Source organism: Leucopleurus acutus (genome assembly GCF_964270905.1).
Source record: "Leucopleurus acutus genome assembly, chromosome: 5".
NCBI classification, from domain to species: Eukaryota; Metazoa; Chordata; class Mammalia; order Artiodactyla; family Delphinidae; genus Leucopleurus; species Leucopleurus acutus.
Window position 1 is genome coordinate 48,025,414 of NC_139147.1, and position 12,415 is coordinate 48,037,828.

Below are 12,415 nucleotides of genomic sequence, written 5' to 3' on the forward strand. Positions count from 1 at the left end.
GGAAAAAACACAAAGTGATTTCTAAGTTAAGAGGGTGAGGTAAAGGTAAAATGAACAAAACAAAACAAAAATCTGCTGTCAGAAACCTTAGTGTAGTGTGGACACGGTCAGCCAGGCCTTAGAGACCAAGGTTAGTTCAAAACTAAAATGCACTCCACGTGTCCTCAGCATCTTTGAAAATACTGGCTCAAAATCCCTTAAGTACATGTAGCCATAGTTAAGAAGCATTAAACTTGTCACTTCAGGAGATACTATGCTTCTGGTTCATCCTTTTTTTTTTCCTTTTTCTTTTTTTTTTTTTTTTTTTTGTGGTACACGGGCCTCTCACTGTTGGGGCCTCTCCCGTTGCGGAGCACAGGCTCCGGACGCACAGGCTCCGTGGCATGTGGGATCTTCCCAGACGGGGGCACGAACCCGCGTCTCCTGCATCGGCAGGCGGACTCTCAACCACTGTGCCACCAGGGAAGCCCGACTTTCATCCTTTTTGAACTGTTAGGCCACATTTTCTTCACTAGAAATTTTAAGCTAATTAACTACTTATCACACTTACTTTGTCTTTACATACACAACCAACCTGCATTTTCTTTAAAAAGTACACTGTTAAATAGTAATACCTATTGTAGAAAATAGCCATGGGCAATTATAAATACATTTTCATTTCATCTTACCTCTTGCCTGGTCTGCTCTCCCATTAATTCTCAGTCTTCTAGCACATATATCAATTAGAATATCTTGCTTCTGCATAATTTACTCTATGAAAACCAGCTGCTGTAGACTTTAAGAACGATGTACATTATCCATTATAGTTGAAGGGGGTCAAAGGTTTAAGCGTCGCCACTGCATCTAATGTTCTGCAGAATCAGAGGCATTGTGCATGCTGACAGTGGTTAAAAGGGTCTCAATTTTGCTGTCGTAAAAACGAAATCCCCACTTAAGCTGTTTCCTTCAAAAAAAAAAATTAACTAAAAGGGATTAATCAAATCTAAAAGAATCTTATTTTACAGCACTTACTATGTTAATTTAAAAACCAACATGCTGTAAAACTGCAAAATACTCATATATTATACACACACACACACGCACGCACACACAAAGACAAGATCATCCAGAACACAGTCACCCTCCCACCCCCCTCAAAAAAAAAAGTCAGATCAACAAATCAAAATTTTTATTTGCATGGCCAATTATCATTTGTACTCTTTGCAACTTCATTTTAATATCCCTTTAACAGGTTCTAAGCTTTTGTTGCACAGGGCATAAAAGCTGCAACACTGCAAACTTTCTTCAACAGGCACTCCCACAACACCTAAAAATGAAACAGATGTAACAAATGACAACAGCACAGACAGAAATACTAAGCTCCACCATTCAACGTAGTTCACGACAGTGTCTTTAGGGTTCAGTTGAAGAGGGGGTAAACTCCTAAAAGAGGGTCATTTTCCGTCCCCCGTATTTTATAATGTCGGTGGTTTTAATCCATATTTCTTTGCAACTTCTGTCTGGGCATGGGCAGCATCACAGAGTGAGTATAGATGAGCCATCTCCATTTCTGATTTGGCCAGGTTAATAGCTTTGTTGAACATGTCAATGGCTTTCTCCATGTTTCCTCTAAAACAACAACAATTTTAAATGTTTCAGATTCAACAAGCACTTCACAGAATGCAATGAAGTTTATAAGTGAAGCTACGTGGAGCCTGACCTTTAAGTTTCAACTATGATTCTAATAAAATGCTTCTTTATAACAAAATAATGCCTAGCATATAGAAAACACTCAATGAATTAGCTACTATTACAAATACTATATGCTTATATTATGCTACTTGTGGTCTTTGTTTGTGGTCTTTGTTTACAGATAAGAACAGTGAGACTAGAGAAACTAAATGACTTATTTAAAATCATAATCATATCTGGTTCCTAAATTCTGCTTGTTTCTACTCCACCATGAGGCTCCTTTAGAAAGCAGTGACATAGCCTCAGAGAACATTACAGGTATTCAGGGGCCTTACCTTCACAGATCTGTGTGAGCCCTACCAGCATATCCCTTACCCAACACTCTACTCCATACACACAGGTCTCCCTGAGTTCACTCATGCTCATAATGCTCAGATTATTTACTGCTTCTCTGCCTGATTCTAGCCAAATCCTCACCTTTCTAAGGCCCAGTTCAAATACAATATCCTCATGAAAAATACTCTCCCCTTCCCACGCTAGAGGAATTGGCCGCTCCCTCCCCACTGTTCCCATGATTCTATTGTCATTCTATGCACAGTCAGATGAATATATATTGATATTTGTTTACACCACAGTCTTACCAGATCCTTACGGGACACCTTTCAATTCCTAGAACCTAGTACAATGCTTGGTAGCTAGTATCCATTTTTTGAATAAATGGATGAATATGCTTGGTCAAAAAATATATAATTTATCTCTTACAGTCTAACTGTGATCAGGCTCTATATACTTGCCAAGAACCAAGAGCTATTTTAAGGTAACTTATACATAGTACTGGCTATGTATATATGCATACATGCATGTAATCTTAAAATAAATACTGTATTAAGTCCCCACTATATATATGCCAGTTAGAGTCTAAGAAGTACAATGTACCTCTGGGGAGACTGTACTCAATCTCCTACTACATATATTGATACAGTACATAATAGACTTAATTAAAAAGAAAATAACTTTGAGAGTTCCATGTTCAGATATTAGGTAGACAGCAGATTTGCTAAATCCTAGGATAATCAGCAATTTCATTCATTCACATTCACTTATCTATTTGTAAAGCAGGATTCAGAATGGATTTCTTAAAGTACAATTAACACACAAACAAAATTCATCAAACCCCATAAATCAGGGGTCCTTAACCCAGGCTCTAGGAACAACTTATCTGCAAAGAGTTTTTGTATGTGCATTATTTTAGGAAAAATCCACAGCTTTGCTCAAAAGATTAAGAACTATTACCCCATCATATTCTAGTATGAGAATATTTTATACACATTAACAAACTGGCGATTAAGAAATAATTTAATATTTATATGCAACTGTCAGTATAGATGGATAAAAAGAATCACAAAAATTTTCATCAGCCTATATATATTCTGCCTACTCTGGAGCAGAAAGACAGAGGACCCCAGAAGTGACTGCATGACAGGTTATTAAGACAACTCCTACTAATTCCTGACAAGCAATGGTGGCAAGATCTGTTACTTTCGGCATCAGTGAAATATGGGCTCATGTCCTCTGTACGTGCTTACCATGTAACCTTGTTATTTTAACCAGTCTGGGCATCAGTTTCTACACTCTTCAATTAAATGGAGGATCATATAACCTCAACCTTTATAAAGACTGGGGTAAAAATCAATTGAAATAATATTTGGAAAGCTCCTAGAGTTCAGTACCTGGCCTAGAGTAGATACTCAAATGGACGGCAATGCCAGTATCAAGATGGTACATTACACTAAATCATATGGCATAAAGAGTTATCACCTATTAATGGTGGATCTCAAGTGCAACTCTGGATAAACATTTACAGAAAACAAGAAGTTACATGAAAGAATTCCAAAAGTTCTTATCCAACTCCCTGATTTTAAAGAAAACTCGGGGGGCTCAGAGGTGATGGTACAATTTGCCTAGCCCCTTGGCTGTAGCAGGATCTAAGTCTTCAGGCAACGTGGCTGCCAATCCTTATGCTACACTGCACTGCCTAAGTACGCTGCAGATGTTTTCCCTCCAAGAGAAATAATACAGGTGAAAGGAGGAAAAAACACAACAGGTATTGGAGAAAGATCAAGTTTCCCTTTCTAATGTATATGCCTGACTTAAACAACTTTTAAGTGTGACTTTTAAACAGGAAAAATAATTAAACAAGGCAAATCAAAGTTGTATAGTTTGAAGGGAATATTGCCTCAAAAGGCACAACATGTTAAGACTTAAAAATTTAATGATTATTGACAATAACCTGTCTATAATGAGAAGAATGAAAAGATAAATATGGAGATGCCCTAACTTTCCTAAGGACAGACTCTAGAAGTTACCTTTGTACTTCAATAGTTCCCATGGTTTCATATGCAAAATCACATTTATTGTCAATTTCAATAGCCTTGCTGATAAGCTCCAAACCTCTATCCAGATCTTGCTTCCACTGAAGCTGAAGTAAACTGCAAATGCAAAACAGCAGTCAGATGTGACCATGGCCCAGTATCAACTGGCTCTCAATGAATTTATAATTTAATTTACAAGGAAAAACAAACTCTAAAACAGTACAGAATCAGCATCAAATTGGTTTTTTGCCCTCAATTTATAATGGTTTTGTAGTCTAAATTCCTTATTATGAAAAGAGTGTCCAATGGTCTAGGCTCTATTATTAACTTATTTTTGCACAGCTTAATGTTTTACTCTGTATAAATTTAAGTGAAGTTTTAAAATGACAATTCAAGTATACTAGGACAGGAAAAACTTATCTTACATGTTTCCTATTTTGATACAAGTTAACATCTGACAGGATGTTCAGAACTGAAATACTTAAGCTAGGGTGAAAATAGCATATTTACTAATTATTGTATAATAATGAAACATAAGTAAAAGAAAAAGTAACAGTGAAGCATGCACAGCACTAAGAAATTTTTCAGTTAACACTGACACTATCTACCACAGTCCCCTTTCTCAGCGACCAAAAGAAATCCATCTTACTACTATGCAAGAAATTTAGTTTCTTACTGGAACAAACAGACCCACAAAAATACATACCCTTTATGAACGTATGTTGTGGCATTGTCTGGTTCCAAATTAATACATTTATCATACATTTCATCAGCTTTACCAAACTGCTGTTGATCTGTTAATGCCTATGTGAAGAGATACTTCAGTTAAATTTAGGTAACTGTCACCCTAAGCAGTTAAAAGTATACTGCTTATTAATTATTAAAATTTACTTCATGTAACCATTCATTACCAAATTATTGTTTTGGGGATTAAACTTATTTAAAATGTTGCATCTTAATTATTGGGGTTTTTACATAGCAATATTATAAATATGAAATCTTAACTGTTCTCTTTATTCAATTTGTTAGTAATATGCAATAGGAGAAGATCTAATAAACTCTAGAATACAGAAAAACCCACTCTTGGTGCAAGTTCTAATATCAGATTCTCACAGGTACATTCATGTCACTTATTCATAATTTATCATAATATATCCTAAGGGAATTACTTTAAAAACAATACTCATTTGGAAGGATAAGTTCAGATAGGTATGTTAACTGTTATCAGAATCATTCCTTAAGAATGATTGGTCAGAGAAAGCAGCTACAATCAACTATTTGAAGGCAAATCCCATGGCAGAAATGGAAGGCTTGGTTATGTGGATACCAGATCATGCTGATCAAACTGTAACTCTGAGAGTTAGCCAGCATCTAAGCTCAAGCTTCAGGGTTCAAAGAAAAAAGTCATACTATGTAACTATGTAACTATACATAACTCTCTATGTATAAATAAAATTTGCTATATATAGTAAAGCAAACATCAGAAGAGGGACCAAAAGACAGAATCTTTAGTGCAAACAGACTTGTAATAATGCTAGTGCTGATAAGATGATGCTCAAGTAGGGCTTCCCTGGTGGCACAGGGGTTGAGAATCTCCTGCGAATGCAGGGGACACAGGTTCAAGCCCTGGTCCAGGAAGATCCCACATGCCGTGGAGCAACTAAGCCTGTGCACCACGACTACTGAGCCCGCGTGCCACAACTACTGAAGCCCAAGTGCCTAGAGCTGGTGCTCTGCAACAAGAGAAGCCACCGCAATGAGAAGCCCTCGCACCGCAATGAAGAGTAGCCCCCGCTCGCCGAAACTAGAGAAAGCCTGCGCAGCAACAAAGACCCAACACAGCCAAAATAAAATAAATAAATTTATTAAAAAAAAAAAAGATGATGCTCAAGTAAGCCAAAACCTGTTTTGAAGGTAACATAATGAGGGAGAAATGTACAATCATGAAACCTCTGCAAAAGAGTTGTTCCTAGTATTTGGTTTCTTTAAAAGCTAGTCAGTGGCCTTTGCTCTTTTAGCTGCTTATAGAAATCTGCACCAAAAAAGCCTTTCTGAATTTCATTTCAGTGATGAAGATGCTCCTGTCACCTTCTGGCTTGTTCCTAATTAAATATAAGCCCTAAACCCAAGTGTACTATTCAATACAAACGTCATACAATTATAATGTGTGTTTGTCCTATTTTAACTTCTATACATTCTATAAAATTTTATATATACATGCTTTCACAATTAATTGAGCATGTAGTCAGCAACCAATGTATCATTTTGTTTTCTGTCTAGGAATTATAAGAACAAAGACTGAGCAGATAAGATTTCAAACTGAGGTTAATGAATTCCTGGGTTGCAGAAGTAAACCCACACACCTATGGTCAATTAATCTTCGACAAAAGAGGCAAGAATATAAAATGGGAAAAAGACAGTCTCTTCAGCAAGTTGTGCTGGGAAAGTTGGAGAGCTGCATGTAAATCAATGAAGTTAGAACACACCCTCATACCATGCACAAAAATAAAGTCAAAATGCCTTAAAGACTTAAAACATAAGACATGACACCATAAAACTCCTAGAGGAGAGCATAGGCAAAACATCTCTGACATAAATTATACCAATGTTTTCTTAGATCAGTCTCCCAAGGCAATAGAAATAAAAACAAAACTAAACAAATGGGACTGAATCAAACTTACAAGCTTTTGCACAGCAAAGGAAACCATAACCAAAAAGAAAAGACAACCTACAGAATGGGAGAAAATATTTGTAAATGATGAGACAGACAAGGACTTAATCTCCAAAATATACAAACAACTCATACAAATCAACAAGAAAAAAACCCAAACAACCCAACTGAAAAATGGGCAGAAGACCTTAATAGACATTTCTCCAAAGAAGACATACAGATGGCCAGCAGGCACATGAAAAGATGCTCAACATCACTAATAGAGAAATGAAAATCAAACCTACAATGAGGTACCACCTCACACCAGTCAGAATGGCCATCATTAAAAAGTCTACAAATAACAAATGCTGCAGAGGGTGTGGAGAAAAGGAAACTCTACTACACTGCTGGTGGGAATGTAAATTGATACAGCCACTATGGAAAACAGTATGGAGGTTCTCAGAAAACTAAAAATAGAATTACCATATGATCCAGCAATGCCACTCCTGGAAATATACCTGGACAAAATATGATTCAAAAACATACATGTGGGGGTGGAGTCAAGATGGCGTACTAGGAGGATTTGGAATTTACATCTCCTTACACCTAGGGTACCTACCAGGCACCAGTGGGGAACCATGGTCAACTAAGGGGACAGGAGGAACCCCCAGCGACCGGGTAGGATGTTGGGTGTGGGGGGAGTGAAGGGGGAGAAGTGGAGGTGGGACAGGTCTGGCGCCCCTGAGGGGTGGCTGGGGGAGGGGAAGGGATCCCACATCCGAAGGGGAAATTGGGGAACCACTGGGAGGGCAGAGGATCAAAAGGGAGTGTAGCCAGGTTTCCCCTGCCCCCTTGGGCCCCCAGTAAGACATACCGGGCCTGATCCTCTGCCCACCTAGGACCCCTCCAGCCACATGGGTCCTGAGGGAATGGGAGGCAGGGAAGGGGGAGCAAAAGTAAAGGCCAGACCTATGGGACTGGCACCCCTGAGGGGTAGCTGGGGGAGGGGAGGAGTTCCTACACCCAGTGGGACCTACCCAAAGTTAGGAGTCCAGCAGCAATGGAGGAAGACCCTGGGGAGACAGTTGGGAGAGGGGTGCGAAAGAACAGAAGGGAACACGGCCAGTGCTCTTCCTGTCCACTTAGGCACCGGGGAGCCTGTTGGGCTCCGAGGCCTAATACTCTGCCCTTAAAGCCTCCCTCCTGCTCCACAGAACCCAAGCCCCGCCCCTACACCCCCACCCAGGGCCCTACCTCTGCACTCAGAGACCCCTCCAATGCGCTGGGCCTAAACCCCACCCACACACCCTCACTCAGGGCCCGACATCCAAACTCTGAAACTCCACACTCCGGAAGCCCTCCTTTGGACATACTGCCTCTCCCCTTCCTTGATCATTCAGGTCCTAAGCAGAGGCCCCACCCCATGCTTGAAAGTCACCCCGCCTAGGCTCCACCCCACACTCAAACGACACCCCCCCCCCACCTGCCTAGGTTCCGCCCCACCCTAAACCCCACCCCTGCCTAAGTCCCACCCCACCTAAACTCTGCCACCACGGCCAAGGCTTTTTTTTTTTTTCCCTTTTTCCTCTTTTAGATTGGGGTTCTGTTTTACCTTGTTGATTCACTGTTGTTGATTCTTTTATATTATTATGTTCCCTAATAAATCTTTTATTTTTCTAGTTTTATTTTATTCTTTATACTTTGCTAGTGATCTCTCCTTTTGGCTTGTTCCCCCTTCCCCTTTTCTGTTTTCTTTTTTCTGGTGTGGTTTTATTTTACATTGTTGCAGTTGGTTCAATTATAGTTTTATTTTTCCTAATACATTTTTTATCTTTCTAATTTTATTTTCTTTGATACTGTACAGTTTGGGTTTTTTTTCTGTTTTCTTTTTTTTACCGCACCACAAAGCTTGCGGAATCTTGGTTCCCAGGCCGGAGGTTGGGCAACGAGCTCCTGGGGTGGGAACTCCAAGTCCAAACTGCTGGACTAACAGAGAACTTAGGACCCCAGGGAATATGATTCAGAGTGAGGCCTCCCAGAGGGCCTCATCTCAGCACCAAGACCCAGCTCTATCCAACTGCCTGCAGACTCCAGTGCTGGATGTCTCAGGCTAAACAGCCAGTAAGACAGAAATACAGCACCACCCATCAAAAAAAAAAAAAGGAAATTATAAAAAATACGTTACAAACAAAGGAGCAAGGTAAAAACCTACAAGACAAATTAAATGAAGACGAAATAGGCAACCTACCTGAAAAAAATTCAGAGTAACGACAGTAAAGATGATCCAAAATTTTAGAAACACAATGGAGAAAATACAAGAAACATTTAACAAGGATCTAGAAGAACTAAAGAGCAAACAGAGATGAACAACACAATTACTGAAATTAAAAATACTCTAGAAGGAATCAATAACAGAATAACTGAGGCAGAAGAACGGATAAGTGAGCTGGAAGATAAAATGTTGGAAATAACTGTCAAGAAGCAGGATAAAGAAAAAAGAACGAAAAGAATTGAGGACAGTCTTAGAGACCTCTGGGACAACATTAAATGCACCAACATTCGAATTATATGGGTCCCAGAAGAAGATGGAAAAAGAAAGGATCTGAGAAAATATTTGAAGAGATTATAGTCAAAAACTTCCCTAACATGGGAAAGGATATAGACAATCAAGTCCAGGAAGCACAGACAGTACCATAAAGGATAAACCCAAAGAGAAACACGCCAAGACACATATTAATCAAACTATCAAAAATTAAATACAAAGAAAAAATATTAGAAGCAACAAGGAAAACGCAATACATAAATACAAGGGAATCCCCATCAGGTTAACAGCTGACTTTTCAGCAGAAACTCTGTAAGCCACAAGGGAGTGGTAGGACATATTTAAAGTGATGAAAGGGAAGAACCTACAACCAAGATTACTCTACCCAGCAAGGATCTCATTCAGATTCGATGGAGAAATTAAAACCTTTACAGATAAGCAAAATTTAAGAGAATTCAGCACCACCAAACCAGCTCTACAACAAATGCTAAAGGAACTTCTCTAGGCAGGAAACACAACAGAAGGAAAAGACCTACAATAACAAACCCAAAACAATTAAGAAAATGGTAATAGGAACATACATATCGATAATTACCTTAAATGTAAGTGGATTAAATGCTCCAACCAAAAGACACAGACTGGCTGAATGGATACAAAAACAAGACCCGTACATATGCTGTCTAAAAGACCCCCACTTCAGACCTAGGGACACATACAGACTGAAAGTGAGGGGATGGAAAAAGATATTCCATGCAAATGGAAATCAAAAGAAAGTTGGAGTAGCAATTCTTATATCAGACAGAATAGACTTTAAAATAAAGACTATTAAAAGAGACAAAGAAGGAGACTGCATAATGATCTAGGGATCAATCCAAGAAGAAAATATAACAATTGTAAAGATTTATGTACCCAACATAGGAGCACCTCAATACATAAGGCAAATGCTAACAGTCATGAAAGGGGAGATCGACAGTAACACAATCACAGCAGCGGACTTTAACACCCCACTTTCACCAACGGACAGATCATCCAAAATGAAAATAAATAAGGAAACAAAAGCTTTAAATGACACATTCAACAAGATGGACTTAATTGATATTTATAGGACATTCCATCCAAAAACAACAAAATACACTTTCTCCTCAAGTGCTCATGGAATATCCTCCAGTATAGATCATATCCTGGGTCACAAATGAAGCCTTGGTAAATTTAAGAAAACTGAATTTGTAGCAAGTATCTTTTCTGACCACAATGCTATGAGACTAGATATCAATTACAGGAAAAAAACTGTAAAAAATACAAACACATGGAGGCTAAACAATACGCTACTAAATAACCAAGAGATCACTGACAAAATCAAAGAGGAAATCAAAAAGTACCCAGAAACAAATGACAATGAAAACACGACGACCCAAAACCTACGGGATGCAGCAAAAGCAGTTCTAAGAGGGAAGTTTATAGCAATACAATCCTACCTCAAAAAATAAGCAACATCTCAAAAAGACAACCTAACCTTATACCTAAACAATTAGAGGAAGAAGAACAAAAATACCCCAAAGTTAGCAGAAGGAAAGAAAACATAAAGATCAGACCAGAAATCAATGAAAAAGAAATGAAGGAAAAGATAGCAAAGATCAATAAATCTAAAAGCTGGTTCTTTGAGAAGATAAACAAAACTGATAAACCATTACCCAGACTCATCAAGAAAAAAAGGGAGAAGACTCAAATCAATAGAATTAGAAATGAAAAAGGAGAAGTAACAACTGACACTGCAGAAATACAAAGGATCATGAGAGATTACTACAAGCAACGATATGCCAATAAAATGGAAAACCTGGAAAAAAATGGACAAATTCTTAGAAAAGCACAACCTTCCAAGACTGAACCAGGAAGAAATAGAAAATATAAACAGACCAATCACAAGCATTGAGACTGTGATTAAAAATGAAATTGAGACTGTGATTAAAAATCTTCCAACAAACAAAAGCCCAGGACCAGATGGCTTCACAGGAGAATTCTATCAAACATTTAGAGAAGAGCTAACACCTATCCTTCTCAAACTCTTCCAAAATATAGCAGAGGGAGGAACACTTCCAAACAAAGATGTCACAAAAAAAAGAAAACTAAAGATCAATATCTCTGATGAACATAGATGCAAAAATCCTCAACAAAATACTAGCAAACAAAATCCAACAGCACATTAAAAGGATCACACACCATGATCAAGTCGGGTTTATCCCAGGAATGCAAGTATTCTTCAATATATGCAAATCAATCAATATGATACACCATATTAACAAATTGAAGGATCACAACCATATGATCATCTCAATAGACGCAGAAGAAGCTTTTGACAAAATTCAACACCCATTTATGATAAAAACTCTCCAGAAAGTAGGCATAGAGGGAACTTTCCTCAACATAATAAAGGCCATATATGACAAACCCACAGGCAACATCATCTCAGTGGTGAAAAACAGAAACCATTTCTTCTAAGATCAGGAACAAGACAAGGTTGTCCATTCTCACCACTATTATTCAACATAGTTTTGGAAGTTTTAGCCACAGCAATCAGAGAAGAAAAAGAAATAAAAGGAATCCAAATTGGAAAAGAAGAAGTAAAGCTGTCACTGTTTGCAGATGACATGATACTATACAGACAGAATCCTAAAGATGCTACCAGAAAACTACTAGAGCTAATCAATCAATATGGTAGAGTAGCAGGATACAAAATTAGTGCACAGAAATCTCTTGTATTTGTATACACTAAGGATGAAAAATCTGAAAGAGATATTAAAGAAACACTCCCATTTACCACTGCAACAAAAAGAATAAAATACCCAGGAATAAACCTACCTAAGGAGACAAAAGACCTGTATGCAGAAAACTATAAGACACTGATGAAAGAAATTAAAGACGATACAAACAGATGGAGAGATATACTATGTTCTTGGATTGGAAGAATCAACATTGTGAAAATGACTATACTACCCAAAAGCAATCTAAAGATTCAATGCAGTTCATATCAAACTACCAATGGCATTTTTCACAGAACTAGAACAAACAATTTTACAATTTGTATGGAAACACAAAAGACCCCAAATAGCCAAAGCAAGAGCGAGAAAGAAAAATGGAGCTGGAGGAATCAGAATCAGGCTCCTGGACTTCAGATTATACTAC

At 38.2% G+C, this 12,415-nt stretch overlaps 1 protein-coding gene across 1 annotated transcript in view; it reads right to left on the reverse strand.

Annotated features, from left to right (window-relative positions):
- Positions 1–419: 419 nt before the first annotated feature.
- Positions 420–12,415, reverse strand: part of TOMM70 (translocase of outer mitochondrial membrane 70) — a 45,527-nt gene continuing 33,531 nt past the window's right edge. Inside the window, exons 10-12 of the mRNA XM_082840436.1 lie at positions 4,750–4,847; positions 4,038–4,160; positions 420–1,608 (exon numbers count right to left, since the gene is read on the reverse strand). Of these exons, the coding sequence (XP_082696562.1) occupies positions 1,455–1,608; positions 4,038–4,160; positions 4,750–4,847 (375 nt within the window). The 3' untranslated portion in view covers positions 420–1,454. The remainder of the gene's footprint in view (positions 1,609–4,037; positions 4,161–4,749; positions 4,848–12,415) is intronic.